At 50.4% G+C, this 24516-nt stretch overlaps 3 protein-coding genes and 1 pseudogene across 29 annotated transcripts in view; 2 read left to right on the top strand and 2 right to left on the bottom strand.

The window, feature by feature from the left end:
- The window catches only part of PHRF1 (PHD and ring finger domains 1), a 28877-nt gene extending 24496 nt beyond the window's left edge, over positions 1-4381 (top strand). For 7 of the 12 annotated variants that reach the window (XM_086895731.1, XM_086895727.1, XM_086895728.1 and 4 more), the window contains 4 exons: positions 166-242; positions 789-1049; positions 2110-2238; positions 3423-4381. In XM_086895731.1, the coding sequence (XP_086751857.1) occupies positions 166-242; positions 789-1049; positions 2110-2238; positions 3423-3557 (602 nt within the window). In that variant the 3' untranslated portion in view covers positions 3558-4381. Of the gene's footprint in view, positions 1-165; positions 318-788; positions 1050-2109; positions 2239-3422 lie in introns of all 12 variants that reach the window. The other 5 variants (XM_086895725.1, XM_086895722.1, XM_086895723.1 and 2 more) reach the window with 1 other exon arrangement.
- A 132-nt stretch (positions 4382-4513) lies between these two features.
- Positions 4514-22106, top strand: LOC111930692 (malignant fibrous histiocytoma-amplified sequence 1 homolog; annotated as a pseudogene). The gene is made up of 14 exons (XR_015288722.1): positions 4514-4602; positions 5959-6191; positions 7101-7965; positions 8561-8838; positions 9264-9450; positions 10388-10584; positions 10684-11123; positions 12287-12431; positions 12944-13090; positions 13522-13598; positions 13697-13781; positions 20103-20253; positions 21038-21254; positions 21498-22106. The product of XR_015288722.1 is annotated as a malignant fibrous histiocytoma-amplified sequence 1 homolog (transcript).
- On the bottom strand, positions 11625-20105 carry IRF7 (interferon regulatory factor 7). 5 transcript variants are annotated; one of them, XR_015288721.1, is made up of 12 exons: positions 17964-18524; positions 17715-17877; positions 17359-17521; positions 17195-17277; positions 16990-17035; positions 16779-16883; positions 16484-16705; positions 16208-16333; positions 15709-16089; positions 15430-15548; positions 13204-14725; positions 11625-13108 (listed from the first exon to the last, which is right to left on the bottom strand). XR_015288721.1 is itself a non-coding variant. In XM_086895740.1 (11 exons), the coding sequence occupies exons 3-11, from the start codon at positions 17426-17428 to the stop codon at positions 14579-14581; spliced, it is 1299 nt and encodes a 432-aa protein (XP_086751866.1). In that variant the 5' UTR covers positions 17429-17435; positions 17715-17877; positions 17964-20105; the 3' UTR covers positions 11625-14578. The 5 variants fall into 5 exon arrangements, 3 of the variants coding, with proteins under 3 accessions (XP_086751866.1, XP_086751865.1, XP_086751864.1); XR_015288720.1 differs by having other exon boundaries at positions 17168-17277; positions 17964-18512; XM_086895740.1 differs by having other exon boundaries at positions 11625-14725; positions 17359-17435; positions 17964-20105.
- SLC25A22 (solute carrier family 25 member 22) overlaps positions 21960-24516 on the bottom strand; it is a 51778-nt gene continuing 49221 nt past the window's right edge. For all 11 annotated transcript variants that reach the window (XM_086895741.1, XM_086895742.1, XM_086895747.1 and 8 more), the window contains one exon: positions 21960-24186. In XM_086895741.1, coding sequence (XP_086751867.1) covers positions 24033-24186 — 154 coding nt within the window. In that variant the 3' untranslated portion in view covers positions 21960-24032. The remainder of the gene's footprint in view (positions 24187-24516) is intronic.

The raw sequence follows: 24516 nt of genomic DNA, 5'->3' as shown, positions 1-24516 counted from the left end.
ATCAGAAGCTTAAAAATACGAATGACTGCTAAAAAAAATCCTTTTATAGCTAGTTTTTTTGTTAGATGTTTTTTATTTTCATTTTTAAAATAGAATTGGGTTTGAATCTTTGACAAATTATTTTGTTCTCAAGATGTTTTCTTTTCCTTCTCTTGGGATACCTAGGGATGCCATTTTACAAACTTCAGCGAGCAAAAGAAGGGGCCTGGAAAGCAGAGGACTTGAACCAAACGTTAAATCAGGTGCAGTTAAATGAGCCTCCTCCAACCAATTATATGATTCCTGAGCCTATGTTTCCTGATCTAGATTCCTCTCAGGTTGGTTCCTATTCCGGCACCCAAGTGTCGTGGAAGGCATCCCATCTCATCTGTGCCCTCGTTGTGCAACACCCTCCTCTCATGGCAGTTTGCCTTCCTCTGCGTGTGGTACATTTCATGTAGCCCATACACCTCGGCAATCCTCCAATCATTTAATCTCTCAGATGCTCCTTACAATTGAAGAAATGTATTATCTTTTAATTCTGCTCTGTACATGCAGCTTCTGCTTTCAGCAGTAGCTTGCAGAAAAATGGTGCTGCCTGAGAAGCTGTGAGCTTCTTCCTGACTGTGATCAGGCTGTAAATGTTGGCTTGGTAGCCTTGGTCTGAGCTATCAGTCTGTGCTTCCCACCAGTTAAAAGGGAATTGGGGCTGGTGGTAGGTCCTGGTGGATAAAAGCTGCTCTGGAAGTTCTGTTCTGATGTTGTATCTTGTCAGCACAAGTGTTTACGGAGCGGTGTCTGTTTCACAGGTGTACTGTCAGAACATCCCCCTGGCGCCGGCTCTGCCCTCCAGCCTGCCCCCCTATGCCCCGGTGAGCCAGCCCACGGTCCAGTTCATCATGCAGGGAAGTCTTCCAGCTCTTGGCTGCGTGGCAGGACAGAGCCTCACCCCAGAGCCAGGCAGCCTGGCTACAGCATCTGAGCCAGGAATCCAAGCTGCTTCTGTTGGAAGTGCGGAGGAAAAGATCAAAACGCCCAAACCTCCAGTGGATAAAACAAAAAATGAGGAAGTGAGTGAATGCATAAAATTAATGAGCTGTTTACTTGAACTTTTTCATTTGGGGATTTTTTTAGCTTTCTGTACTGTATTTTCCCAGCCCTGCTGGTTTTGGTGACTGACTGTGCTAACCCAGGAGCAACAGGCAATCCTCTTTGAATTCATTTGGGTTTTATTCCATATGATGATTCTGCTTTCTATTGGTTTGTCACAATAGGACAGAGAGAGATTACAACATCTGAAATACATTCTTAAAGTTCTGAAACTTTCTTGCATGAATATTTGGAAGGGACTTTCCAGAAACCACAATGTCCAAGTTTCTCTAAACACCTGGTTTTCTCATTTCCCCTCCCTCTTTGAAATTAATGTCAAGTCTCATAACTGTCCTATAGAGAGGACTGTATCATGTTGCTTATCAGCTCTAGAAATGCAGAGGTAGTAAAACACTTTGGAGATCTTTCAGTTCAAGTCCCTTGCTGCTGAATTTTGGGTTTGCTGCACAGATCATCTGCTCAAGGCACAGTGGGTGCTAACACAAGAACAAAAACTTCTTAGCCCATTATTTTGCTTTGTACCATAAAATCAAACAGTAAGATTCATTTCCCACTTAGCCTCCATTTATGAGTGAGTTTTAATGAACTTGTTTTGGTGGCACCTGTAATCATTACTTCATAGGCAACTCTGCAATTTTCAGACTATCTTTAGAGCTGTCTGAAGCTTTATATTCACAGTTGTGGTTTGCTGCTTTTAGAATCTGATGTCTTTTGTTGGATGTGTGTTTGCTTCAGAGCTGTTGGAAGGGAAGGAGGAGACCAAAATCAGGAAGTCGACATTGTAGTCACTTACTTAAAACACATTCTTTGAGACACAGAATAAATGTTATATAAAGCAAGGTCTCCTCATAGTGCAAACTGATAATTGTTTCAAGACAGTAATTGACAGGTTAGGGTGATTACTTGGGTTGTTGAAATTGTGAAATGAGAATTTTCATTGTTTGAGCATTTCTAAGAAAAAGAGATTCAGAAACCATTCCCAAGACAGAACAAGATAATGAAGTTCTCTTTCCTGTGCAGTACATGAAGAAGCTTCACATGCAAGAAAGGGCTGTGGAAGAAGTGAAACTTGCCATCAAACCTTTTTACCAGAAGAGGGAGATTACAAAGGAGGAGTACAAGAGCATCCTTCGGAAAGCAGTGCAAAAGGTGAGAGCCCAGTGAAAGGAAGTGGAGAGGAGGAGCTGGGCAGGTCCTTAATAAAGTGGCATAAATACTTTAGCTTTCACTTGCCGTTTCATCAATGACACACCATAACTGGACTAGCAGATCTTTGGACCCTGCTGCTCTGCAGTCCTGTGGTGAAGCAGTAGTTGCATTAAACAAGACTGGTTGGTGCCATTGATGGGAGCTGTCAGCCTGTTGCTTTCATGAGGTTGTGTTTTCAGTGGACAAGAACATTGCTCAGCTTCAGTTGCCTGAGCTGAAATGTTACATGGTATGTGCCCTGGGTGAGAATGGTCAAATCTCCCTCACTAGGACCTTCCTCCAGAATTCTAGTTGATTCTGATAAAGTGAGAAAATACTTTGTGCATTAAGTCCTTGAGCACCTGTGGTGTCCCTGAACCTTGGAAGAGGGCCTTGCAATTTTGCTGATACTGACTTCTGTCTTGTAATGCTGAGTAGATCTATGGCTACAGAGGACACCATCAGCAAGTAAATGTTGTCTTATGAGGGGAAGTAATGCTCTTGTGGTCAAGGCAGTTAATTGGTACCTGAGAGAACTGTGTTTTCTGCCTGCTCTGCATTCTTGCTATCACTGAGAAATTCTACCATAAATTAAAATTCCCAAGGTAATGGCTGTAATTCCACATCTTCTGTGTGACCCATATGAACCACAAGCATTTGCAAGAGAGCTGAGCAGTGCCAGTTGCTACTGAAGTCACTGTGAACTCCTCTCTGAAGAGAGATAAAGTAACTTGTGTATGGTCCATTCTTTCTCCCCTCTCTCAAGATGGGTTCTTAAAAGTGCCAAATTCTTTTAATCTGAGCCTTGCTTCCTCAAAAACATCCCAAAAATGGGATATCAACATTTCCTTGGTTATCATGTGTTGGGTAAAACTGGATGGATGGGTGGAAAAGCCTTTAGTAAAAATGAGTAATTTCGCTTTGAGATGCCTCTGCATTTAGTTGGTGCTCCATAGATAAGCTCTGGGCCATTTCTGGAATGCTTGAAGGAAAATACTGCTCTTGTCTTTGTTTTCTGCTTTATGTACCCTGCTATGAGCCTTGGAGGTCTGTGCAGGAATTGGCTTTCCTGGACAGCTTAGGGCCTCTCTGCCACTTGCCTGAGCTGCTGTCATTGACCAAGTGCCCTTTCTGATCCCCTGCAGATCTGCCACAGCAAAAGTGGAGAGATCAACCCTATGAAGGTGGCTAACCTGGTGAAGGCATATGTGGAAAAATACAAACATATGAGGAAACATAAGAAAACTGATGGTGAAGATACACGTGAAGTGGAAAACTGAGAGCAAGCCACAGCCAGCATGACTTGGACTGAACTTGTCCTAGCTGTGGAAACTATGGGAATAACAGACCTGCAGTTGCATCCCATTGTAAGCAGAGAAACAAGATGATGATAGACATTATCTATGGAACCTTCTCTTGAATTGTTTCCATATGGGAATGAATTTAGGACTTTTTTGGATTACCTACAGCTGTAGAACTAAATAACAATCAAATGCCTCAGACCAGCAGAGTAATTCAAGGAGAAACACAGAAGAGATTAATGTTTGGAACTCCCGGATTGCTGCAGTTTTCAGGGTTACTTTGATCACTTTTTTGGGCTGTGCACTTGTCTTGCTAAAGTTTGAAACTGGACACCACTTTTCATACAGTGTATTGAGAGCTGTATACTGTTTCCCTTGTGTTTATTTATCAAATTATGGATTGTCTGTAGAAATTTCTGATTTAATACTTGAAATGTCGTATTTTTAGCCCGTTGGATGGTGAGCGAAGCTTTACTCGCTCTGGCATTTGGGGATTGCAGAAATGAGCTAACCTTTATAAACTGACTTCAGAAACACTGCTCAAGCTGTGGTGTTTATTTACATTCTGTTGGAAGTACCTTGTTGGTGAAAAAACATTAATTTTGGGGGTGGGAGTTTGTGTTGCACTTGTGTAAATAATGCACTGATGGCTGGTTTTGTGTCTGCCTTTCAGGAAAAAGCAAAACAAAAAGCAAGCAATTATCAGTTTTCCGTAACAAGCCCAAAGGATAAGGTTGAACTGATGTACAAAGCAGAAATGTGACAGAGTTTATAAAGTTATTTTGAATGGTTTTTGTCCTATAGCACGTGTCATTTGTTTGTCTTGCATATTCCTCTTGGCCTGGCTGTTCCATGTCTTGGCTCTTGCATAAGGAATGCTTTGTTTGTGGAAGAGGATTGGAGTTGGATTAATAATTGTCCCTCCTCCTCTGCAGGAAAACTGGTCTTCCTATCAAGAATCAAAGGAGTCTGGCACATATTCTGACTTGATCTCGATTGCTTTAGCAAAACTCCTTGCCTACAGGTACTGCAGGTCTTTTAAGTGACTGAAATACAAGCCCTTAAATTATATTTAGCACCCTTGAACCTGACTTAAATCATTCCCCATCAAATCCTGCTAGAGAAATTGAAGAGAAAACCAGTAAGCAACTCAGAAACTGGCTTTCCCTTCATGGGAACTGGTTTGGAGAGTTTATTTATTTTTTTTTTTACTATTTAAACAAAACAAGCCTACATACCACTAGTGTTTGGACTGGCACAATCACTCACTGTTCTAGAGGAGTGGATGGATGAATCCTGAGCATTTTGGAGTTAATCTTCCTTGGTTCTGTATGCTTCCTCTATGGAAGCGCAGCCTGGGTGGATGATAAGGAAGTGATAATTTTGGAGCTGCTTTGCAGATTTTTGGAAAAGACAGTACTGACTGCAGAACAGTTGGCAGAGAAGGTATAATTTTCAAGCTAAACTTGGAGCTAGAATGCATACATGGAACATGGGTGCAGGGTTGTAAATACAAGCAGTGCTGATAGAATTCTTGACAAAGTAAAAATTCAGAACCTTTAATGGCTCTGTTGGCTCAAGAATGAGAGAATGTGATCTAGTTGTGCATACACTTAGACTGGAAATTGGACACCTCTGAATATCTCAGAGGAGCAATTCTGCCACAACCTGTCTGTATACAGAGTGAAAAGGGGTAGGTGGTGTGAAAAACAAGGCTTGAGCAAGTAATAGAAGCAACTACACTGTTTACCAGGAAGACAGCATCAGTCTGTTTCATTCCTTGGGCCGTTTCACTGCTTTAAATTCTTGTTTAATGTTACCCTTGAGCTGGCAATAAAGATAAGAGCCTGTTGCAGGGTGTACTAGGAGTGCCTTCACTGTAAGGGCTGTTAAATTTGTTAGCTTTGCACCTGCCATTGCCTGAGGACTGCTGAGACTGAAAACTACACCTTCTGCATGTGCTTTCTGCTGAAGTTATATGAACAAGAACCCTGGTTCTTTTATTCTGTCTGCCATTAAAATTAAATTATCAAATTGTAAGCTGCCTCCTGGGAGAGGCAACAAGAAACATACCTAAAAATGCCTCTTCTGGCACGTTGTAGAAAACAATTTTTCTAGTATACTGTGTATACTACTTGCTCACTTTTTTTTGCCCTTTCTGGTTGACCCTCTTAGATCAGATGCTGCTACCTGTTAAAGGGAAGAAATTATATTTATTCAATACATGCAGTAGTTTGGTAACAGTATAACCTCTTTTTAGTGTCCTTTCATTCCTGTGCAAGAGTTGTGATGCCAAAAGGTCGTTTAGCACAGGCAGGGGAGGGATGCTACAGCAGGAATTTGACTCGGGACTTACTCTGCCACCTTGTTTGTCTTGTAGGTGACCTCCAGTACTGCTTTTGGGACATAAACCTGGCACTGCTGTGCCGCCAGAGGTGCTCAGGTTCCTGAGAGCTGCTCTGAGGTTGGATGGAGAAAGAGAGGCTTGGGGTCCCTGGCAGTGGTTGGGGAGGCAGGAGCGACACATGAAGAGGAGGAAATGAAAGGGGGAGGCGAGCGCCTGGAGGATCCAGCTGGTGCCACACTGCAGGGTAATGGCCCAGCCCAGAGCCTGTGAGTAGCTGCCCTGGCTCAGTGTTCGTGGGAGAGGGTGAAGGCTTGCTTTCCTGCTGGGCTTGGAGCATGTCCCACATTTCTGTGGTGATGCTGAGAAATGATGATGAGTCAGTCCTGAGCAGGGTGCATTGCATAAGGGGATGCCACGCTTGGTGTCATGGGAGGAAGTGAAACAAGGGAGAGGAAAGTAAATCTAAGCATGTTTTGCCCTGGTATCGTGTGATTCCCATCCTGCTGGCGCTCTCTTCACCTGCAAATCTCTCTTCCCTAAACACCCTCTGTTTGGGGACATTCTCAAGCCATCACTAAGTCCCTGCCTGTGTGCCCTGTCCTTTAGGGAGCCCCACCATCCTGTGTTATTTCTGCAGTCTCCCAGGTCTGGGAGCATCCCTGCAGGGAATCAGAGCGTCATCTGGAGCAGGGGGGATGTGAAAGAGGAAGTGTCTAAACTCACTGGCCCTGGCCTCAGTGCATCCCCATAGCTGTGGTCAAGAGCTGTGAGTGGGCTGGGTGAGTTATGTGGGGAGCAGCTGTCCTGACGTTGGCTCTGCCCCTGCAGCCCGCTGCTGGGGTTAGAAAACTCCCAGTTTTGGGGTAGATGCATCTGTGGCTGGAGCTGTAGCAGGGCTCAAAGCGTGAGAGCAAATATGTTAATGTGACACTTGGGCTGCAGGTCAGCATCTGGTGGGAATTGTTCCTGTGTCTTCAGTCCCAGCCAAGATCCTTGGCTTCAGTTCCTCTCTTGAGAAGAGGAGCTGTTCAAGCAGTAATTGTGGTTGCACTGTTCAACAACTCCTCTGCTTTTCCTTGCTGGCCAAAATCATCCTAAAATCATGCAAAATAAATAAATGAAATATCTGCAATTCCAGAGAGTCAAAGTCTCTTTTAACCACTTTCCATGCCCAGGTCAGCAGCAGGAGGACAGATTGAGTGAAGTGGATCTCTACCCAGAGGCTGCATGTGCTCCCTCCCACAGTCCTGAGCAATTGCATGCTGGAGAGCCTTGACTTCAACAGGAACAAGCTCAGGAGCATCACCAGCATTTCTAAGCTTTGCAACCTCAGGAAGCTGATGCTGTCCAAGAAGAGTTTGAACTTTCCCAGTGGAAGAGTCTGGTCTGTTTGGACAGGCTTGAGCTGAATCAGAACCAAATCTGGATCATCCCAGAGCGGGTTTTCTCCCATCTCCTCAGGCTTAAACACCTGTGGCTGAACAAGAACCGTCTCTGTGCCCTCCCCAGGGACCTGGAAGCTTGTTGAGGCAGCCTCCAGTAGTTCAACATCTCCAACAACCTGTTCCAGACCTACCCACAGCAAATCCTGCAGCTGGCACACTTACAGGGATTCCATGTGCAGAATAATGCCCTTTGCCATCTCCCCAAGGAGCTCTTCCAGGGACAATCCCTGAAAATGTTTAAGGCCAGTGGGAACCCTCTCTGGGAGCTGCCCAGTGAAGTGTGTGCTGGTGGCATTCAGCAGATCTGGAATTACTTCAACCAACTTCAGCATGGTTTGGGGCAGGAGGACAAGAGGGTCCCATTTTCCTGGGAGCCTCGCTGGCAGGGAAGTCCACCATCTGCAGAAGCCTGAAGCAAGGGCAGTCCAAACTGGTGCCCAAGGAAGAGCAAACAGTTGGGATAGAGATCAGTGAGTTCCAAATCAAGGACTTCGTATTTCTCTTCTGGGACTTTACTGGCCAGCTGGAATACTACAACTCACCACGTGTTCATCACCTCACAGGCGCTCATCGTCCTCGTCATCCATCTTCACATGTAAGTACTGAGCTGGTTTGGATTCCAGGTAGAGCAGGGAAACTAAAAAGGAGCTAGGGAAACTGCACTGCACAAATTCACACCGTTTCCATTGGACCTTGAGGCCTGGTCTTCTCACTGCTGGCATAGCTGGCTCTTCCTCTCTCCTTTTTGCAGATCAACCTTTTAATCCACCGGCTGTCATCACCTCACCAAAGGCCTCTGTTTGGAGGGGTTGAATAAGCATGGACTCCTTATGTGACAACTGAACCCCACCTAAAAGGACTTGCTTTCTGAAAGGAGCAAATCCCTGTCATCTCTCCTGTATTCTGTGGTGTTCCTTGAACATGGAGGGGGCTTCAGGCTTGGGTTTGGTGCTACAGAGGGATGCTCTCATGCACAGCAGGGTTTGACTCTGCTACACCCCATAGCTTAAGGATGGGGAACTGAAGCATGAGCTTGGATATATCCCACATCAGCTTCTGAGATCTGAGCTCTTGTCCAGCAAGCTCCTGGGACAGCACAGAGTGTGTGGTCAGGCCTGTACTGGTGGAAGTTGGCTGGAGACCCAGAGGGTGAGATGTGAATTTGGGATTTTCTTTTTCTCCCTACCCAGGCACTAAACTAACGACAAAACTTTTAAGGAGCTCATTGGTTCTGGATCAACCTGTCCATGCAAGTCCCAGACTTCCTGTGGGAACCCATGTGGACTGCTGCCAGGAGCAGGAGGCAGCAGAAAAGACACATGACATCGTGGCCAGGATCACAGCCATGCTGGCAGAGAGGAAAAGCAACTCCACTCACTTCACCAACAACCTGGCGGGCAGCAAGGAGCCCAGGTTTTTCGTGGACCAGCAGGAGAGGCTGAAAGAGATGGAGAGCTGCATGTTAACTGTAGGGCTGAGATATCCTGGGTTCTGGCTGGCTGAGGTCACCCTGCTATCTCTGGCAGCCCAATTTGCTACTGGCTAAGGTGACCTGGTGCATCAGGCCACTACTGCAGCCCCTCCCCAGGCTGGGGTGGATATGGTGACCCTTGGCTGTGACCTGCAGGGACCTTGTCCCTGGTAGGTGATGGACATCTCCTCCTGTGGCTTGTGGCAAGTGCCTGAGGAGGAGTGTGAGGGGTCATTTACCATCACCAGGTGATTTTCAGGAACTGCCACAGAACAGAGGTGTGAAGGAAGTGCCCTCTGAAGCTGAGCCAGTGGAGTGTCCCACCCTGGGGGACCTCAGGGCCATTAGGTCCTTCCTTTACCTCACAGGTTAAACACTCCTCTGGATGTGCTTTTGTCAGGTATGTGCTCTCTCTTTTCCAGATCTTCAGCTCAGTTGCTGTAAAGTGCATGGATCACTGTGACAGCAGAAAGCTCGAGGCCACTATTTTGAAGCATGTGAAGAACAAGGAGCTCATCCCTGAGGTTGTCCAAGAGCTGCTGCCCATCCACAGGCAGGTGGAAGCTGCCATCGTGGCTGTTGCACAGAGCCAGGCGATGGCAGGCCATGGTGGGTGCTCTGTCACCCCTGCCTCGCCTTGCTGAGAGGAGCTTCTGTCCACACCTGGGACAGGCTCTCTCCAGTGCTCTCCTGATTTGGGGATGGGCTCTCCAGCACTTGCTGCACCTTCTGGCCCATTTGTGTGGCAGTGGGGTCACTGCCAAAGACCTTGCAGTGTTAATGCTGAGCACACCTACCTGAGTAGGCCATGTTGTCTAGTTTCTTGCTTTCAAGTGATGCTTTTCTTTCTCCCCTTTTCTTTGTATAAGCAATTAAAAACATCTTGCAGGAAGGAGCTCCATAGCTTTAATGCAACAATGTTTTCAAGTCTACATCCTGCTAACTTTATTTAATGGCCCCTTACCCTTCCCTAGGCCCTTTTTCCATGTGTCCTGTGACATAGCAGGACTAGGAGGCAGCCCCAGCCTCTTGCTTATTTACCTAAAGCAAATATGAGCACCATCAGTTCCCAGTGCCATCTCTGGCCCGTCTGGGGGAGGGATTAGTAGGATTAGTGAACAACGAGTAAATGCTTTTCTTTTGTGGAGATAAGCCAGATTTTGTTGCCTGTCTCTCTGCACTGCTGAATGACGGTCTGAGGTTTAACTGGCAATCTGAGGTTTTCTGGCTGGAAACAAACCTGCTTCCTCAAACAATAAAAAAAAACTCAACCCAGTATCAGCCTTGTTTTTCAGAAAGTCCTGGCAGGCTGTTGCCATTGCTGAGGCAAGGAAAGCTGTGTGAGCTTCAGGGCAGCACTTAGACAGCTGAGGAGAGGCAGAACATTTTTGGTCACAGTCACCAAGCATCACTCTGATGCCAGCTATTTCCCCAGGGATGGCATAGGTGATACGGAATGCTGCTGGTGTTTGTTGGCTCTCTGAAGCATCAGCCTTGGAATTCTGTGTCTGATAGATGCACGCTGAGCTCCTGCATCTCCCTCTAGGCATGATGGACCTCCAGTACCTACTCAGCAAACTCTCCCAGCACGAGCACCTGGCCAGCCTGGGCAGAGAGCTCCCCCAGGACATCAGGCTCATTGTGTGGTATGAGGAAATCAAGCACTTGGAAAGTACCGTCATTCTCCAGCCTACATTTTTAATAATGATGTTCAAGGTGAGTATGGGGACCAGGACCATCTCTGTAGAGCCCAAGTCCTGCAGCTTTGCTGGGTTCCTCTCACTGCCACCTCATCTCTCCTTCTCTTCCCATGCAGCTCCTGGTGCAGCACCACCTGTCCAGCAGCTCAGGAGCATCTCCATGGAGACCTTGATGGGAGAACATGCCACCATTAGAGACAAATCCAGCTGGTGTGGCCTTCAAGTCAACAGCAGTGCTGTGCTTTGGTGAAGCACAAGCTCTGTCCGGAAGGGATGTGGGATGTCTTTGAGGAAATCATGGGACACAGGCCTCACAGAGGGAGAGGGAAGCTATTCAGCCTCCTGGAGCACTTTGAGCTCTGCCTGGAGGTGAAGCGCTCAAGCACTCAACCCACAGTCCGGGGAGTTTGTGCCTGGGAAGCCATGGGAGACCACACGGAGCCAAGGTGAGTCCTGGTACTTGTTCCCAACCTATCTGAACCAGACAGAGGAAGTGTCTGAGGTGTGGGGAGGAGATCATCCTGAGGACCTCCACATCTGTGCCTACTTCTCACTCTAAATACCTGAGGGCTTATTCCGGAGGTAAGCATTGGTTTCCAGCCATCAGTGAGGTTGTGGGATTGAGTTTGCTTGGTGCAGTGCCAGGGTGACTCTCAGCAAACCCTTGGCTGTTGAGATTGTATCTGCTGAGGAGTCAGAATACCAGGGTGGCTTCTCAGCTGTGCCACACGCATGTGGGGCCCTGGGTGAACCCCTTGCAATGTTCACTGCCTGGATGTGAGCAAAGGCCACGCTTTCTGGTTCACCTTTCATCTGGGGGGCTGTTTGGCTAATCTGTGCCCAGACAGGCAGGCAGAGGTCTCTGAGTCTCACCCAAGAATGTTCTAGTTTCTATGGGTGTTGGAACTGTACCAGTTTTTGGAACTTCTCCTGGTTTTCTGGACTTGAGTCTAGAGTTTTATCTGATGGTGGTGTGGTTAAACCCCAACCAGCAACCAAACACTACAGAGTCACTCACTCACTCACTCTCCCCAAAGAATCTCAGCTGGATTGGGGAGAGAATCAGAAAAATGAGAAACCTCATGGGTTGAGAGAAAGAGTTTAATAGTTGAAATAAATTATAACAGTAATAGCAACAATAATATTGTAATGAAAAGGAAATCAGCAAAGAGAGAAATAAAACCCAAGAACAGGTGCTGCAAATACAATTGCTCAGCACTAACCAACTCATGCCCAGCCTGTTCCCAAGCAATGGTCCTCCAGCCAGCTCTCCCCCAGGTTTATATGCTGAGCATGATGCCACTGGGTATGGGATAACCCTGTGGTCATTTGGGGTCAGCTGTCCTGGCTGTCCTCTCCCAGCTTCTTGTGCAATCCCCTCGCTGGCAGGGCAGCCTGAGAACCTGAAAAATCCTTGACTTGATGTAAGCCCTGCTCAGCAGCAACTAAAAGATCAGTGTGTTATCCACATCATTCTCATCCTAAATCCGAAGCACAGCTACTAGGAAGAAAATTAATTCCATCCCAGACAAAACCAAGACAAGATGGCCAACTCTGGAAGGATCTCTTGGTTTAAGAGGTTGCTCTTGCTGCTTGAGCTTTCAGTATGGGAAGGTCCTCGTTTGGTGTCTGTTCTTACTGAAACTCAGTTAATATTTTCAAGTCCATCTGGTGCCATGCTTTCTCCCAGCATTAGAGATAAGCTAGGAGAAAAGTGGTGAAAGCCATGGGCAATCTCCTTGCAGGTTCCGCTCCTTCTATTGCACGCACTGGGTGGCCAAGGTGACCTGCCTGCTGGTATGCAATGGCAAACCCCTGCTGATCAAAAGAATAACCAGAGGGCCTACAGCTACCTGGAGCTCCACTGCAGAAAGCCATCAGAAAGGACAGGTAAGATCCCTGATCTGTATTTCATGACTCCCAACCCCATGTCTCTCCTTAGCTCTGCCCCTGCCACCTCCAGCCCTATGGAAGTGTCCCAAGAAGCCTCTGCAACATGTCCTAGTCTGGCCTGGGTCCACCAGCATTCCACTTAAAGGTTCCCTCTTTCTCCATGCAATTCTGTTCAGGACTCCTCTAGAGGTATCACGTGGAAGTGGAAAATGAAGTTTTCATTCTTGTCATGGAGCAAATGGGTTGTCCTTCCCCAGAAGGCCCCAGCAGAGTACAGTCTAAGTCTTGGTCTTCAAGTGATAAGCAAAAGGGCCACCCAAGCTGGGGACCTCTTTCAACATATCATTAAATTCCTTATAGAGGTTTGGTTAACTGCAGAAATGGAGCTGGTCTGACAGTTGACGCTGTGGGCTGGAAATGATGTGTGGGTCACAACAGAATCTCCTGGGCTGCTGTGGCTGGGGGCTGTAAGAAAGCAAGACATTCTTCTTTTGCCTGGAAGGTTCCAGTTGCCTGGGAGTTCCTCGTGGCAGTTGCGCTCACCATCCAGAAGCTCACTGAGGAGTGGCCGGGGCTGCACGTGTGAGGATGCCCTGCTGAACGTCCATCTGTCCTGCAGAGTTCCTCTGGCCAGACATGGATGGCACAGGTGCCAGGTAGGTACACACAGTGCCCTGCAAGCAAGGCAGGACCCACGTGGTCACTTACTGCAATGCTGGTGCAGCTGGTCAGCTTCTAAAAGCCAGGTGAAATTAGTCATGAAACTCACCAGGTGCCCTTCTCCCGACCATAGCAGCTCCCATGTGTCCCATGTGGTGTTAGCACTTCCTGGTGTGGGAAATTGGAGCATGGAGGGAAAGGTGAAGAAGCTGAGACTCTAGGGCTCAGGCACAGAATGTTCTCTCTGGACATGTGCCCATGTGTCCCTGTTTCATGAAGAGCTGAAGGTGCTCAGCCGTCCCACCAACGGCTGTACCTCAGGTCAGGGGGGGAAGAGAAAGCCCCTTCCATCGCCTTGGCATCATATTCCATGGGAAGTGCTGAGGGCAGCTCCTGCTCCTTCTTTCCTGGGCTTTTTCCTCCACAGGAGAAAGGAAGACGTCAAAACCTGTGGGACGTGTGGGCACTGTCCCAGCCCAAAGGTGAGCCCAGTGTCCCGAGTTTGTGCCACAACTGTGCTCAGGGAAAAGAGGGCTGAGGGTTTCATGGAGCTCCGGTGGCAAGGGTGTCCCATTCCCACAGCACCCAGGCCACAGGAGGAGCCCCAGCACAGCCCTCTGCTTACTATTATGTGACAAGCTACAGGACCACCACCTTTGGGCCCAGCAGCATCCAGGTCACAGGCAGGTAAGGACACTGCTCCCTCCTCTTGCCCAGGGACCACAGTGATGGTCAGGCTCCTGAAATGAGGGGGTGCAGTTGCTTGCAGCCTGGGGAGGGCACACCCCATCTTCAGGCAGCCCTCTGGTTTCCACACTCCTCCCTGAGATACCACCCTCTCTGCAGCTCTGAGCTGGCACTCTGGGTGTTTCGTTTTGTAGTTGCTGCCTTATTTTTCCAGAACATCTCCAGAAAGTGACTCTGGGCCAGTGCTCAGCGAATTACTTTTGTTTAGCCCAAGCCAAGCTGTCCTCAACACACTCTGCTGGCAAATCATGTTTGCAGCCTTAATGCATGGAAATAAATACATTGATAAATGCATCCCTTCACGCTGGGAATTCACCTCATCTACTCAAATTTACGAGGAAGAAGACGCTGATAAAGCTCTCTGATACCAGCCCACCCCTGCAAGCAGGGACTTTGCTGAGACAAGGCTGGGCATGGACCCCTGTGGTTTTGGGGGTAGAAGGGGGTGGTGAAGATTTCAGACTGATAGCAGAGGCAGATATCCAGGCAACAGCAGCAAGAGAACTACATTTCTATACATATATATTTTAACTTGGAAAAATTAAAAAAAATAAATCTGTAAATTACCACTCTCCACAAAAAACCACACTAGAAGCTGACAGAGGGGAAAAGCAATGTGTGAGCTCCAGGACTGGTCAGTGAAGCTGTCCTTGGGTTGGGGGGTGCTGGTTTGCAGAGCCTGGGATGCCCAGGGGTCCTGCTGCCTGTGCCAGGGCCATGGGGAGGGGGAGGTGGGGTCAGCCCAGCTGCATGTTGTACTGCTCAATGAGCTCCATGAGGTCAAAGGAGTTGGAGAGCTGCAGGCTGATGGTGTGGCTGTCCAAGGAGGAGGCTCCCTCCTGCAGCACCTGGTCGTAGTAATACTCGCAGAACTTGGGCACCAGCTGCAGTGGCAAAACATCGGGGTTAGGGGCAGGTTAGGGCAGCTGCCTGATATGGCTGCAACAACATGCTTGGCCCTGTCCTCCTGGAGTGCAGCAGGGAGATGTCTGGGGCACCCTTTGTCTCCCTCAACCCCTGAGGGTCCCTGTCGTTGGGCAGCTGCCTTCCACACCATCCCACCCAGACCCCGAGTGTCCTCTGGCCCACCCTCGTCGCATGTTTTCCCTGGTTCCTAAGGGTTCCCTCCCTGGTCATGCTGCCCCCATCCATGCCTCTAAGGGTCTCCCTCCCCAGTCACTCAATTCCCCCACCTCTCTCAGCCCCCAGGCTACCCCCTCCTTGGGTATCCAGATGTCCATCTGCCCCAGATCATGAGGGTTCCCAAATCCCCATCTCCACTGCACACTGAGGGACTCCTCTCTTGAGCACCCAAGCACTCACCTCCTTTGGCTCCTGAGGCCCCCCTGCCCAGTCCCTGAGGAAACTCCATCACCTCTCCACACCTAGGCATCCCCATCCCTGGGCAGCCAGAATCCCACCTGCCTCAATCCCCAAGGGTCGCTCTTCAGGCACCCAGACCCTCCTCCCACCCAACTCGACCTTGAGGATGCCCCTCCTCAGGCATCCAGGGTCCCAGCTTCCCTGGCCTCCATGAGTATCTCCCCTCCCCTGGGCAGAAGTGGGATAGTGGGTTTGGCTGCTGCACCTTGACCAGGATGAGCTTGGACTCCTTAGGCTTGGTCTTGGAGAAGGCCTGCCCAAAGCAGAGGTAGATGGTGAAGTCAGGGGATCGCCGCCTTTGGCCATTGCGGAAGTCCCTCAGCTCTGTGAGGCAAAACAGGGCTCAGTTTTGGGTTGAGCCCAGTGGAACAGAGGGGCTGGGAGGGTTTGGATGCTTGTAATATCCTGGGGCTGGCTCCCATGAGCCCCAGAGCAGGCTGGGCAGGAAACAACACATGGGGAACTACGTGACACACCTACCTACCTGTGCAAAACTCATTGAAGTCAAAGATGGGCGTTTCCTGGTCCCGGTAGAGCAGGTTGGGTGGAGGCTCCTCAACCCCCTCGAGCTGCTGGGACAAGGCCCAGAACACCTTGCACTTCTCCCGGCGGGTAGCAAAGACCTTGTAGGCGCGTTGCTCCAGCTGCAGCCCCGCGACGCCCAGCAGCTCCTCGGTGATGCGCCGCTGCTTGCCGTCGGCCACGCTGGCGGGGCTGGGGAAGTGCACCACGTGCCAGGGGCACGGGCTCTCCGGCAGACTGGGGGGCTGGTACGTCAGCAGGCAGCGGCTGCCCCCAACCACCTCCCGGTGGAACTCCTTCCCCCGGTAGTAGATGGTGACATCCAGGATGGAGACGATGCCATCTGCACCAGGAAGCAATCAGCAGCCGCATCCTCCGAACCTCCCCAGAGCACCCCCCCAAGCATATTTACTGTTAATAATTGTAATAATAATTTATTACAATTAACTAATAGCCCTCACCTGTGTTATCCAGCAGCAGCCGTGGCTGTGGCACAGGACTGGCGGCAGGCACAAACAACGTCGCCTCCGCCGCGTACTGCATGGGGACCGCGCTCTCCATCAGGTGGCATGGCGCTGGCACGGCCCCTGCAGCGGGGGATGAGCAGCATCAGCATCACCATTCCAGACAAAGCAGGTTGGGGGCTGCTTTGGTGTGGGGTGCTCAAGGCACTCCCCTGGCCTCTTCCCACCCCATCATGGCATTGCCAGGGTCAGATCCTGCCCCATGGCACCCACCTGTCTCTTCTGGTGGCATGAGGCCCGTTGCTTGGTAGGTGTCCAAGGTGGGCTGCTCCACCGTGGGCACCCATTGTGGAAATGTCGTGGGAGGGAAGCAACTGTTTCGGCTGGTGTTTGTGTAAGGCTGGAGCAGGGTGTCCTGGTGAGGCTGGAGCACAATGTCCTGGTGAGGCTGGAGCACAATGTCCTGGTGGGGAGTGTCCCCCGCAGGGAAGCCACCTGTGGGAAGGTGCTGGGATCACTCACCCAGGCAGTCACCAACTCTGCACCCTGTGAGCAGAGCTGGTCTCACCTGTGGGCACCCAGGGTGCGGTGAGCGGGCCAAGGTCACGGGGAGAGATGTCACAGTGCTGCAGCAGGTCCTCCAGAGTCTTGAGCTGTGTGGGGTCAGTGCTTTCTAAGGGAGAGCACAGCAAGTAGGATGTCTCACAGCCACAAAATCAGCCCCAGCTGAGCCTACTGGGTGTCCTCTCCCAAAGAAAGATTGTGGGACTAGTGCTTACCTGGCACAGCGATTGCTGAGGCTATGTCTTGGGGGTGGAGCTCCAGCTGGAAAGGGAAAGAAAATGGATCATATTATTGTGGTTGCCAGGCACCCAGCCTCTCCCAGCCTCTCCATTTTGGCCAGGTGCTGGGCTGCAGCTTGGGAACAATACTTGTGGAGTGGCAGCAGGGACCCACCCTGGCCTGCTGTGCCCACCCAGCTACCTGCAGCTGCTCTTGTGCTGCCTGCTGGTCCACCGCAGGGTTTGGGATGCTGGAATCTCCCTGCGTGCCGTGCTGGAGGGTGGCTGAAAGGAGAGCACCAGGAATGGGAAGTCTTGAGATTGCCCACCCCACCCAACACAGCCCCTCCATGGGGCGAGGCTCACCTGAGACAATGGAGAAGACCTTGTGGGGGTCATCACCACGCTTGGAATGGTCCTGTTCCAGCTTGAACATGTGTGTGCTGCTCAGGGCACAACGGAAGTTGGTCTTCCACTTGGCCGGGTCCTCAGAGCCTTCCTCATAGCGCCCACTGACCTTTGCCCAGGCCTGGGGGTGCAGGGAGGTGGGCATGGGGTCCCTGGCTCCATGAGCACGGAGGTTTCCAGGGATGACTGGTCTTCCCCACCTTCCCAGTTCCCACATCCCCCCCACCTTGAAGACCTCAGCTTGCTGCTGGTCACCATCCTATCCCACACACCTTGAAGACCCTGAGCCTGCTGCTGACACTCATCCCACCCACCTTGAAGACCTCCAGGTCACTGCTGGTGATGTCTTTCCTGGCGTTGTGTTTCCAGGGGACGCGGAAGATGGTGCGGGCAGAGTCGATCCAGCGCAGCCCCCGGTAGTTCCCGCTGCTGATGGCGTTCAGCAGCCACTGTCCGAACCGCAGCCTCTGCGCTTCCCTGTGGGCGCGGGACCGTCACCGGGGGACCGGGGCCACCCGGAGACGGCGACCCGGGGCGGGCCGGGGGCTCTGGCCGCCGCTTACCCCTCCTTCTCCGCCGCTGCCATGGTGCTGGGCGTGCAGAGCCTCCGAGCCGAGCCGAGCCGAGCCGAGCCGAGCCGAGCCGGGCCGAGCCGAACCGAGCCGAGCCGAGCCGAGCCGAGCCGAGCCGAGCCGAGCCGAGCCGAGCCGAGCCGAGCCGAGCCGAGCCGAGCCGCGCAGGGCGGTGACCCGGACGCGGGGGGCGGCCGCCTCCTGCCCGCTCCTTTATCCACCCCTCCCGTTTTCCTGGAAATCACGTGTCCCTGCCGAAAGTGAAAGTGCCGCCGCTCCGCGCGGGGCGGTGTCGCCGCTCCCGGGAGCGCCCGCGGGATGCTCCGGCACCCGGGCTGCGCACCGCCTCCCCGGACTATTGAATTTTAATAATTAAAATAAACAAACCGGACCTAAAGCGGAGCGTGGCACCCTCGGAGCGCAGGGGGCCGCCCGCACCAGCTCCGGCCGGGACTTCCCGGGGCTGGAAACCCCCGGGCCAGAGGTTTGTTTTAATCCTTCTTCTCCCGGCTGCCTTGGCTTGCACACTAAGGCCGTGCTGTCAGAAAAGACAAACCAATAAAGGCGGAAGTGCGGCGGGCAGCGCAGGGCACCGAGGCAAAGGCGAAGCAGCCCATGCCCCCGACAGGAGGCCGGTCAAGGGCAGCCACAAGCACAGCCCGGCTCTCCCCGAGCCCTCTGAGCTCGGCGGGGAGCAGTGAAACAACCCAGACTCCCTGAGAGGGTTTTCGAGCTCCTTACGCAAAGACCAGGAAGGGGTGGAGGAGTCAGTGGGGCCGAAGCACGGAAGTGCAGCCTTTTTCCCAATGTGCTGCTTGTTTTTGAGGAAATGTCTTCTTTCCAGGAACTCCCTACTGCCTATAGGCACTCTACATGGTTTTTCAGAACACTGTCTTTTGTTTCCCAGGAAATTTCCCACTTCCTTCCTAAAAAATCCCGTGCTACTCTCCGGGAAATTTACCGGTCACTTTGCAGACTATTTCCTCCTTGCTTCCTGGGAAATGTCTTTGATGTTTTCTAGAGTCGTCCATTCCTGTCCACAATTTTCCCCTGTGCTTAGAAGATCTCCACTGCTTTCCTAGGAAATTTCCCCATGACTGTTAGTCCCTGCTGAGAGGGAAGCTCTTGTCAGTACAGACAATTGGATGGGTGAAGGGCTGGGTGTCAATGTCTTTGCAATGGCTCCCAATGTCTCTGCTGACTTTGGGCAGCGAGGCTCCTGGCACAGACAGGGGAATGCACAGCCTGGCTCTCTGAGCTTTGGGGTAGAACAGTAGGGTCAAGGGGGGGTATGTGGTGGGCAGTTCGGGAAGGCTGTGCCTTCCTACTGCCTCAGCCAGTGGGGGAAGGAGGAGGGCAGCATGTGCCTGGAGTTTAGGGTAAAAAGAGGCTGCTCCCTCTGAAACCCTGAGAGGGAAAACCCCGCAGCTGTGTGGATTCTTTCCTCCCGTTCGGATAGAGATGCAGGACTCCTCTGCCTCCTTTTTGGGCATAAACTTCTGGCGTTTGTGGATTTTCCTGACAATTGGTGACTCCTCCAGGATCCTTCCGCTGTCGGGTCTGACACAACACAGCAGGAGGAGCTGGAGGTGCCTCACACAGTTGCGGTGACCAACTCCCTTTGGCACTGGCCAGCACCAGGAGATTGACTGGATTGGGTACCCGAGACTGTCCAGGAGACAGAGGAGAGGTGGACCAGGGGCGTCCGAGAAGGCTCCATAGGCAAGGACCACCGGACATGGATGCCCAGAAGGGGCAGTAAAGGAAAGTTGGGAAGGGTCTTGGCAAATCTCACTGGTGAGTGCAACACTGGGGAGTAAAACTTGGCAGGACACCCAGGGCGGGCAACAAAGAAAAGTTTTAAAAGGATGGTGATCTCAAAATACCTCCGAAGGGTCCTCTGGGAGAATGTTGAGATGGTTTGCACGTTCTCCCAGTAGCTAAGGACATGGATGCCCAGAGGGGACTATAAGAGGCGCCTAGAAAGGTCTCAGCAACTCACGCCCAGAGCAGGAAATATTGAAGGGGAATGTGGAGAAATAGGGCAGACAGCATGGGGAAGCTGTGTGATCAGAACACTGGGGACTGGAAGTTCTCTGCCTTATCTTCAAAATCTGCTGTCTAATACAGGGCCAGCTGCAAGTCGTTTGTATTCCCGGCTTCCAGGAGAGGGAAAAGAGGGAGGTACTGTTCCTACACCCTCACCCCTCCCCCGGCCATTATGGAGCCAGAGTGGAGGATTTGGGTTTGTCCACTTGCTACTCAAGGGAGTTTCTCTCAGGTGAGGAGTGGCGGGGCCGGGTGTGGGAGCACAGGACCAGCAGCACGGGCTGGGAACTGTGGTGGGCAGTTCGGGAAGGCTGTGCCTTCCTACTGCCTCAGCCAGTGGGGGAAGGAGGAGGGCAGCATGTGCCTGGAGTTTAGGATTAAAGGAGGCTGCTCCCTCTGAAACCCTGAGAAGGAAAGCCCCGAAGCTGTGTGCCCTGGTGGACTCTCTCCCTCTATCCCTCTCCCTGATGAAGTTGCAGGATTCCTTTGTCTCCTTTTTGAACATAAACTTTGGTATTTGTGGATTTTCCTGACACTGGGAAGCAAGAAATTATTTCCCAAGAAATATCATTCATCCTCTGCAGGCAGTTCCCCTTTTGTTAATCACCAATTCCTCCTTTGCATTCTGGGAAATTTCCACTCTCGGAAATATCACTGTCACTTTCTTAAAAAAATATCACTTCTGCTTTTCAGGTATTTCCCAAGTATTTGAGGCAATTTCCTCCTTGTTTTCATGGATTTTCCCCTCCTTTTATCTCTAGGCTATAGCCTATATCCTATAGGAAATTCCCCCTATAGCCTTGTAGGAAATTCCTCCATTGCTGTCTAGAAATTCCCTGAATATTTCCCCTTTTGCTTCCAATGACTTTCCCCTAGTCCTCACATGGAAATTCCTACATTGTGTTACAGAAAATTTCCCCTTTGTTACCCAGGATATTTAGCTTTCTAGGATGGCTTCCTTTTTTGTTCCAGGAATTCCCCTCTTGGTTGCTAGGATTTTTCCTTTTGTTTTCCAGGACTTTCCCCATGGGGCTTTAAGAAATTTCATCCAAATCCAAATTTCATTCAGGAAATTCCACAAGCCAAAACTGAGTCAAGCACCTGAACCCAGGACAGAGGCGTCCAGCAGATCCAGCAAAATGTATCTAAGGGCAGTGAACACCATGAAACCCAAAGAGGAGCCAGGAGAGCCAGGTCAGGGTGGGAGCAAGGAACAAGGCTGGCATGGACAAGGTAAGACTGGTGTGGCCCGGGGTGGGTGGAGGAACAGGTGGGAAGAACAAGGAGTGGTGCTGGCTGCTGGCTCTTGCCCCAGAGACAAGCAGTGCCCAGGGAGGGGAGCAGAGGTTTGTTTATTTACTTTCATTCCTCAAAGCTGCAATCAATGCAGAGCGGTTTCAGTTAATAGGTGATTTATTAAATTGATGGGAATTCTCCCATTTTAAACTTTTTTTTTTTTTTCCTTTTTGCAAGCAGGACTCTGCCTGGCAGGACAGGGGGATACCTGTCCTGCACAGCCCCAGCTGTTGTCCCCTGCCATCCCCCCAGGTCCTGATGGCTCAGGGACCTGTCTAGGAAGTTAAAAATCAGCCTCATTTAGGTGACCAGCTCCTGCACAGTGGAAGAAGAGATGGAGGTTTCAGGAGGAAGAGTCAGTTTTTTTAAGAAGTTTTTAAAAGCATCCCAAATGACAAGGAGAGCCTTCCCTGAACCTCAGCCCTTCATTGCACCAAATTTTCCTGCGAACTTAACCCCACCATACAAACCTGCACCCCATGCACATCCCTGCAGCCACAAATCACCCAGTTTCAGGGGACAATCCTTGCAGGAAGAAGAGCAAGCTGAAACCCCACAAGTTTTATCAGTAGGTTTTATCTTTTGGGGACCCTCCCTGTAAATCAAAAAGCAGCAAGGAATGGGGCACCTTAAAGGAAAAAATAAAATAAACCTTTCTCTTTTAATCCACCCAAGGGAAATCCAAAGCAAGAGCATCATCACAGCACTACACACAGCACAGACATCTATCATTGCCTTTGCACAGATTCCTTCCCAGATACATGGAGAAGTCATTAAGAAAAAAGAAAATTATTTACATATGCAAAGTGACAAGTAACGAATCAGCCACAGAACAACTTTTTCAAAGAGAAAAAGGATGCATCAAGGAAGAAGGCCCTCAACATACAGGTTTCACGAAAACCTAACCCAAGAATGGTGAAACAGAGGTGTTTTCTTTTAAACATTAATAACAATGGTATTTTTAAAATTAATTTAAATACACATTCAAAACACAAACACCAAGCAGGCGCCTGGAGAATAAAGCAAAATGAAGGAATGAAAAGTGAATTCAACCAGTTTAATTTCAACACCAAAGTTGGGTGGATCGCACCAAATGGAATAAATAATGGAAAAGATCACACTGGGTTGGTAGATCTCACACTTAAGATCACTTAACTAGAATTAATTACACAGCCCAAGAGAGTACTGAATGAGGAATTCCTCTGACAAGTGAATCTTAGCTGGGGCAGTGTCCCTTTGACAGAGCAGGTTGTAGGTGTGGACTTGCCCTGTGCCACCCACCACTGATCCCCACCCCAGGAGCAAACGGGATCTTCTTGTGATGCAGAGGACTCACCCCCTCAAGTGATGGACACACAAACAGCTCCCTGCTCAGAGGATGTGAACCCTCTGCCCCTTCCACGCCCGCTGGCTCCAGTCACACCCAAGGCAAACATCAGAACACAACCAGACCTTGTGTTCTCACCTGGAAGAGTGAGCCCACAGGTGCAGCATTTCTACTGGGGCTCCACGAGTTTGGGCAGTCCCAGAACTGGAGCCAGTGCCTCCTTCCACACATCTGGGGTCAGGCTGGGAAAAAATCAGATCAGCTGATCTACACCTGCAGCCACAGCTTTATCACTCTAGGGGTGGCAGGTTGAAGGAATGTAAGTGGCTTCTTTTTGTTTGGTTTTCCCTCCCAACAACCCTGAACAAAAAAAAAAAAAAAATAAAGACCCATAACCCAAACAAAAAAAAAGATCCAAAACAGAACTAAAGAAAATCCCCCAAAAACAAAACAAAACAAACACAAAAAGTAAAAACAAGAAATAACCTCTCCCCAAAAAAACCCAAATAAAACAACAATAAAAATAAACCAAAAAATCACCCCAAAACAAAAATAACTTGATCCCAAGTTCCTCTCCCTTCCATGCCTGTAGCCAAGCAGGGAAGCACCTTTGGACATTCATGTGATCCCACAGACATGTTCCCTACAGAGCAGACACCTTATCTCTGCACCTCACCCAGATGTGCCTGTGACACCTAGTTAGGAGGGACATCCCTTTGCTTTAAAACAAAAATAATTACAAAATCAATAGGAACAATCAGAATTCATTTAAGTCCAACTAGTTTTTAAAAAGGGAGAAGGGAGGACTGAAGGTTTCCAGGCCAAGGAACTTGCCAGATCCAGCATCCCCCCCACCCCTGCCTCCAGCAGCAACAAGATAAGCCCCCTTTGTGCAGCATTCACTCTTGACCCGAGGTCAGCAGACCAAGGAGGTGTTGAGGGGACACGGCTGCCCCTCCAGCTCCTCCTCAGACAGCTGGCAGCTCCAGGAAGAAAGAGAAACTGAGTGGATGAGGGTTGAAGTTAATTCTTTCCCATCTCTCCTCCTCCCCAAGACTGAGAGGAGACTTCTGCATCGGCAAGCCCACTCTGTGCTTACCAGTGTCCTTAAGAATGACAATTTAAAACCAAAAACCAGGAAATTAAAAAGAGAGAGAGATGCATAATTAAGTATTGTCCGTGGAAGGAGCGGGAGGGGGCAGGTTCCAGATGGCAGCAGAGAAGGGACTCTCTCCCTCCCCAGGTTTGCCCATCTGGGCACCAGGTCCCTTCGCGTCCCTGCGCAAACCCTTTGTGCTGTTGCTCTGACATCGATGGACACGGATGGCGAACACGGGGATGAATCCAGCGCTGCAGAGGGCGGGAGGGCACACGCAGCCACTGCGGAGCTAGGCCCGGCGCTTGGGGAGCATGTCCAGCAGGAACTCCGCGATGCCGACGAAGTAGACGACTTGTGCAATGCCGAAGAGAGGGGCAATGACCAGGGCTCGGCAGTAGGCCCCTTTGAAGAAGGCCGTGGGCCCTTCCCTCTGCCAGATCTTCCTGGGGAGAAATGGCACAGACAGGTAAGTGTCCGGCCCACCCCTCCACTGTGCCAGGAGAGCCCCTGGCCATGCCCTGCCTTTCTGTCTCCCTTCAGAGACCATATCCAGGAAAGCGCTGTTGCCTGGCACAGCCTCCACAGCACATCACCCATCACTGCCCAAGTGCTCTGCAAGTGGCTGGGCAGAAACTTGGCCCATCCCTACATGTGGCTAGAAGCAGGAGCAGCTGCCTGTGTCTGCAAGTATAGCTAAGACAACCAACCCTATGCTTGCATCAAGAGGTCCCCTGCCCAAAAGCTCCACCCTCAGCATGGGACAGAGCCCAATG

Source organism: Cyanistes caeruleus, chromosome 6 (genome assembly GCF_971803275.1).
Source record: "Cyanistes caeruleus chromosome 6, bCyaCae1.hap1.1, whole genome shotgun sequence".
NCBI lineage: Eukaryota > Metazoa > Chordata > Aves > Passeriformes > Paridae > Cyanistes > Cyanistes caeruleus.
Note: the sequence above shows the minus strand (reverse complement) of the source record. Positions and strands in the feature narration are given on the sequence as shown.

What these genes read in the sequence shown, in the direction of transcription:
- IRF7 (XM_086895738.1), bottom strand. Translation starts at nt 17,986, where the DNA reads ATGGCAGCGGCGGAGAAGGAGGG. An exon ending in GTGACCTGGAGGTCTTCAAG is followed by an intron (nt 17,522 to 17,714) that starts GTGGGTGGGATG and finishes CTGCACCCCCAG; the next exon opens with GCCTGGGCAAAGGTCAGTGG. An exon ending in CTCAGCAATCGCTGTGCCAG is followed by an intron (nt 16,884 to 16,989) that starts GTAAGCACTAGT and finishes GCTCTCCCTTAG; the next exon opens with AAAGCACTGACCCCACACAG.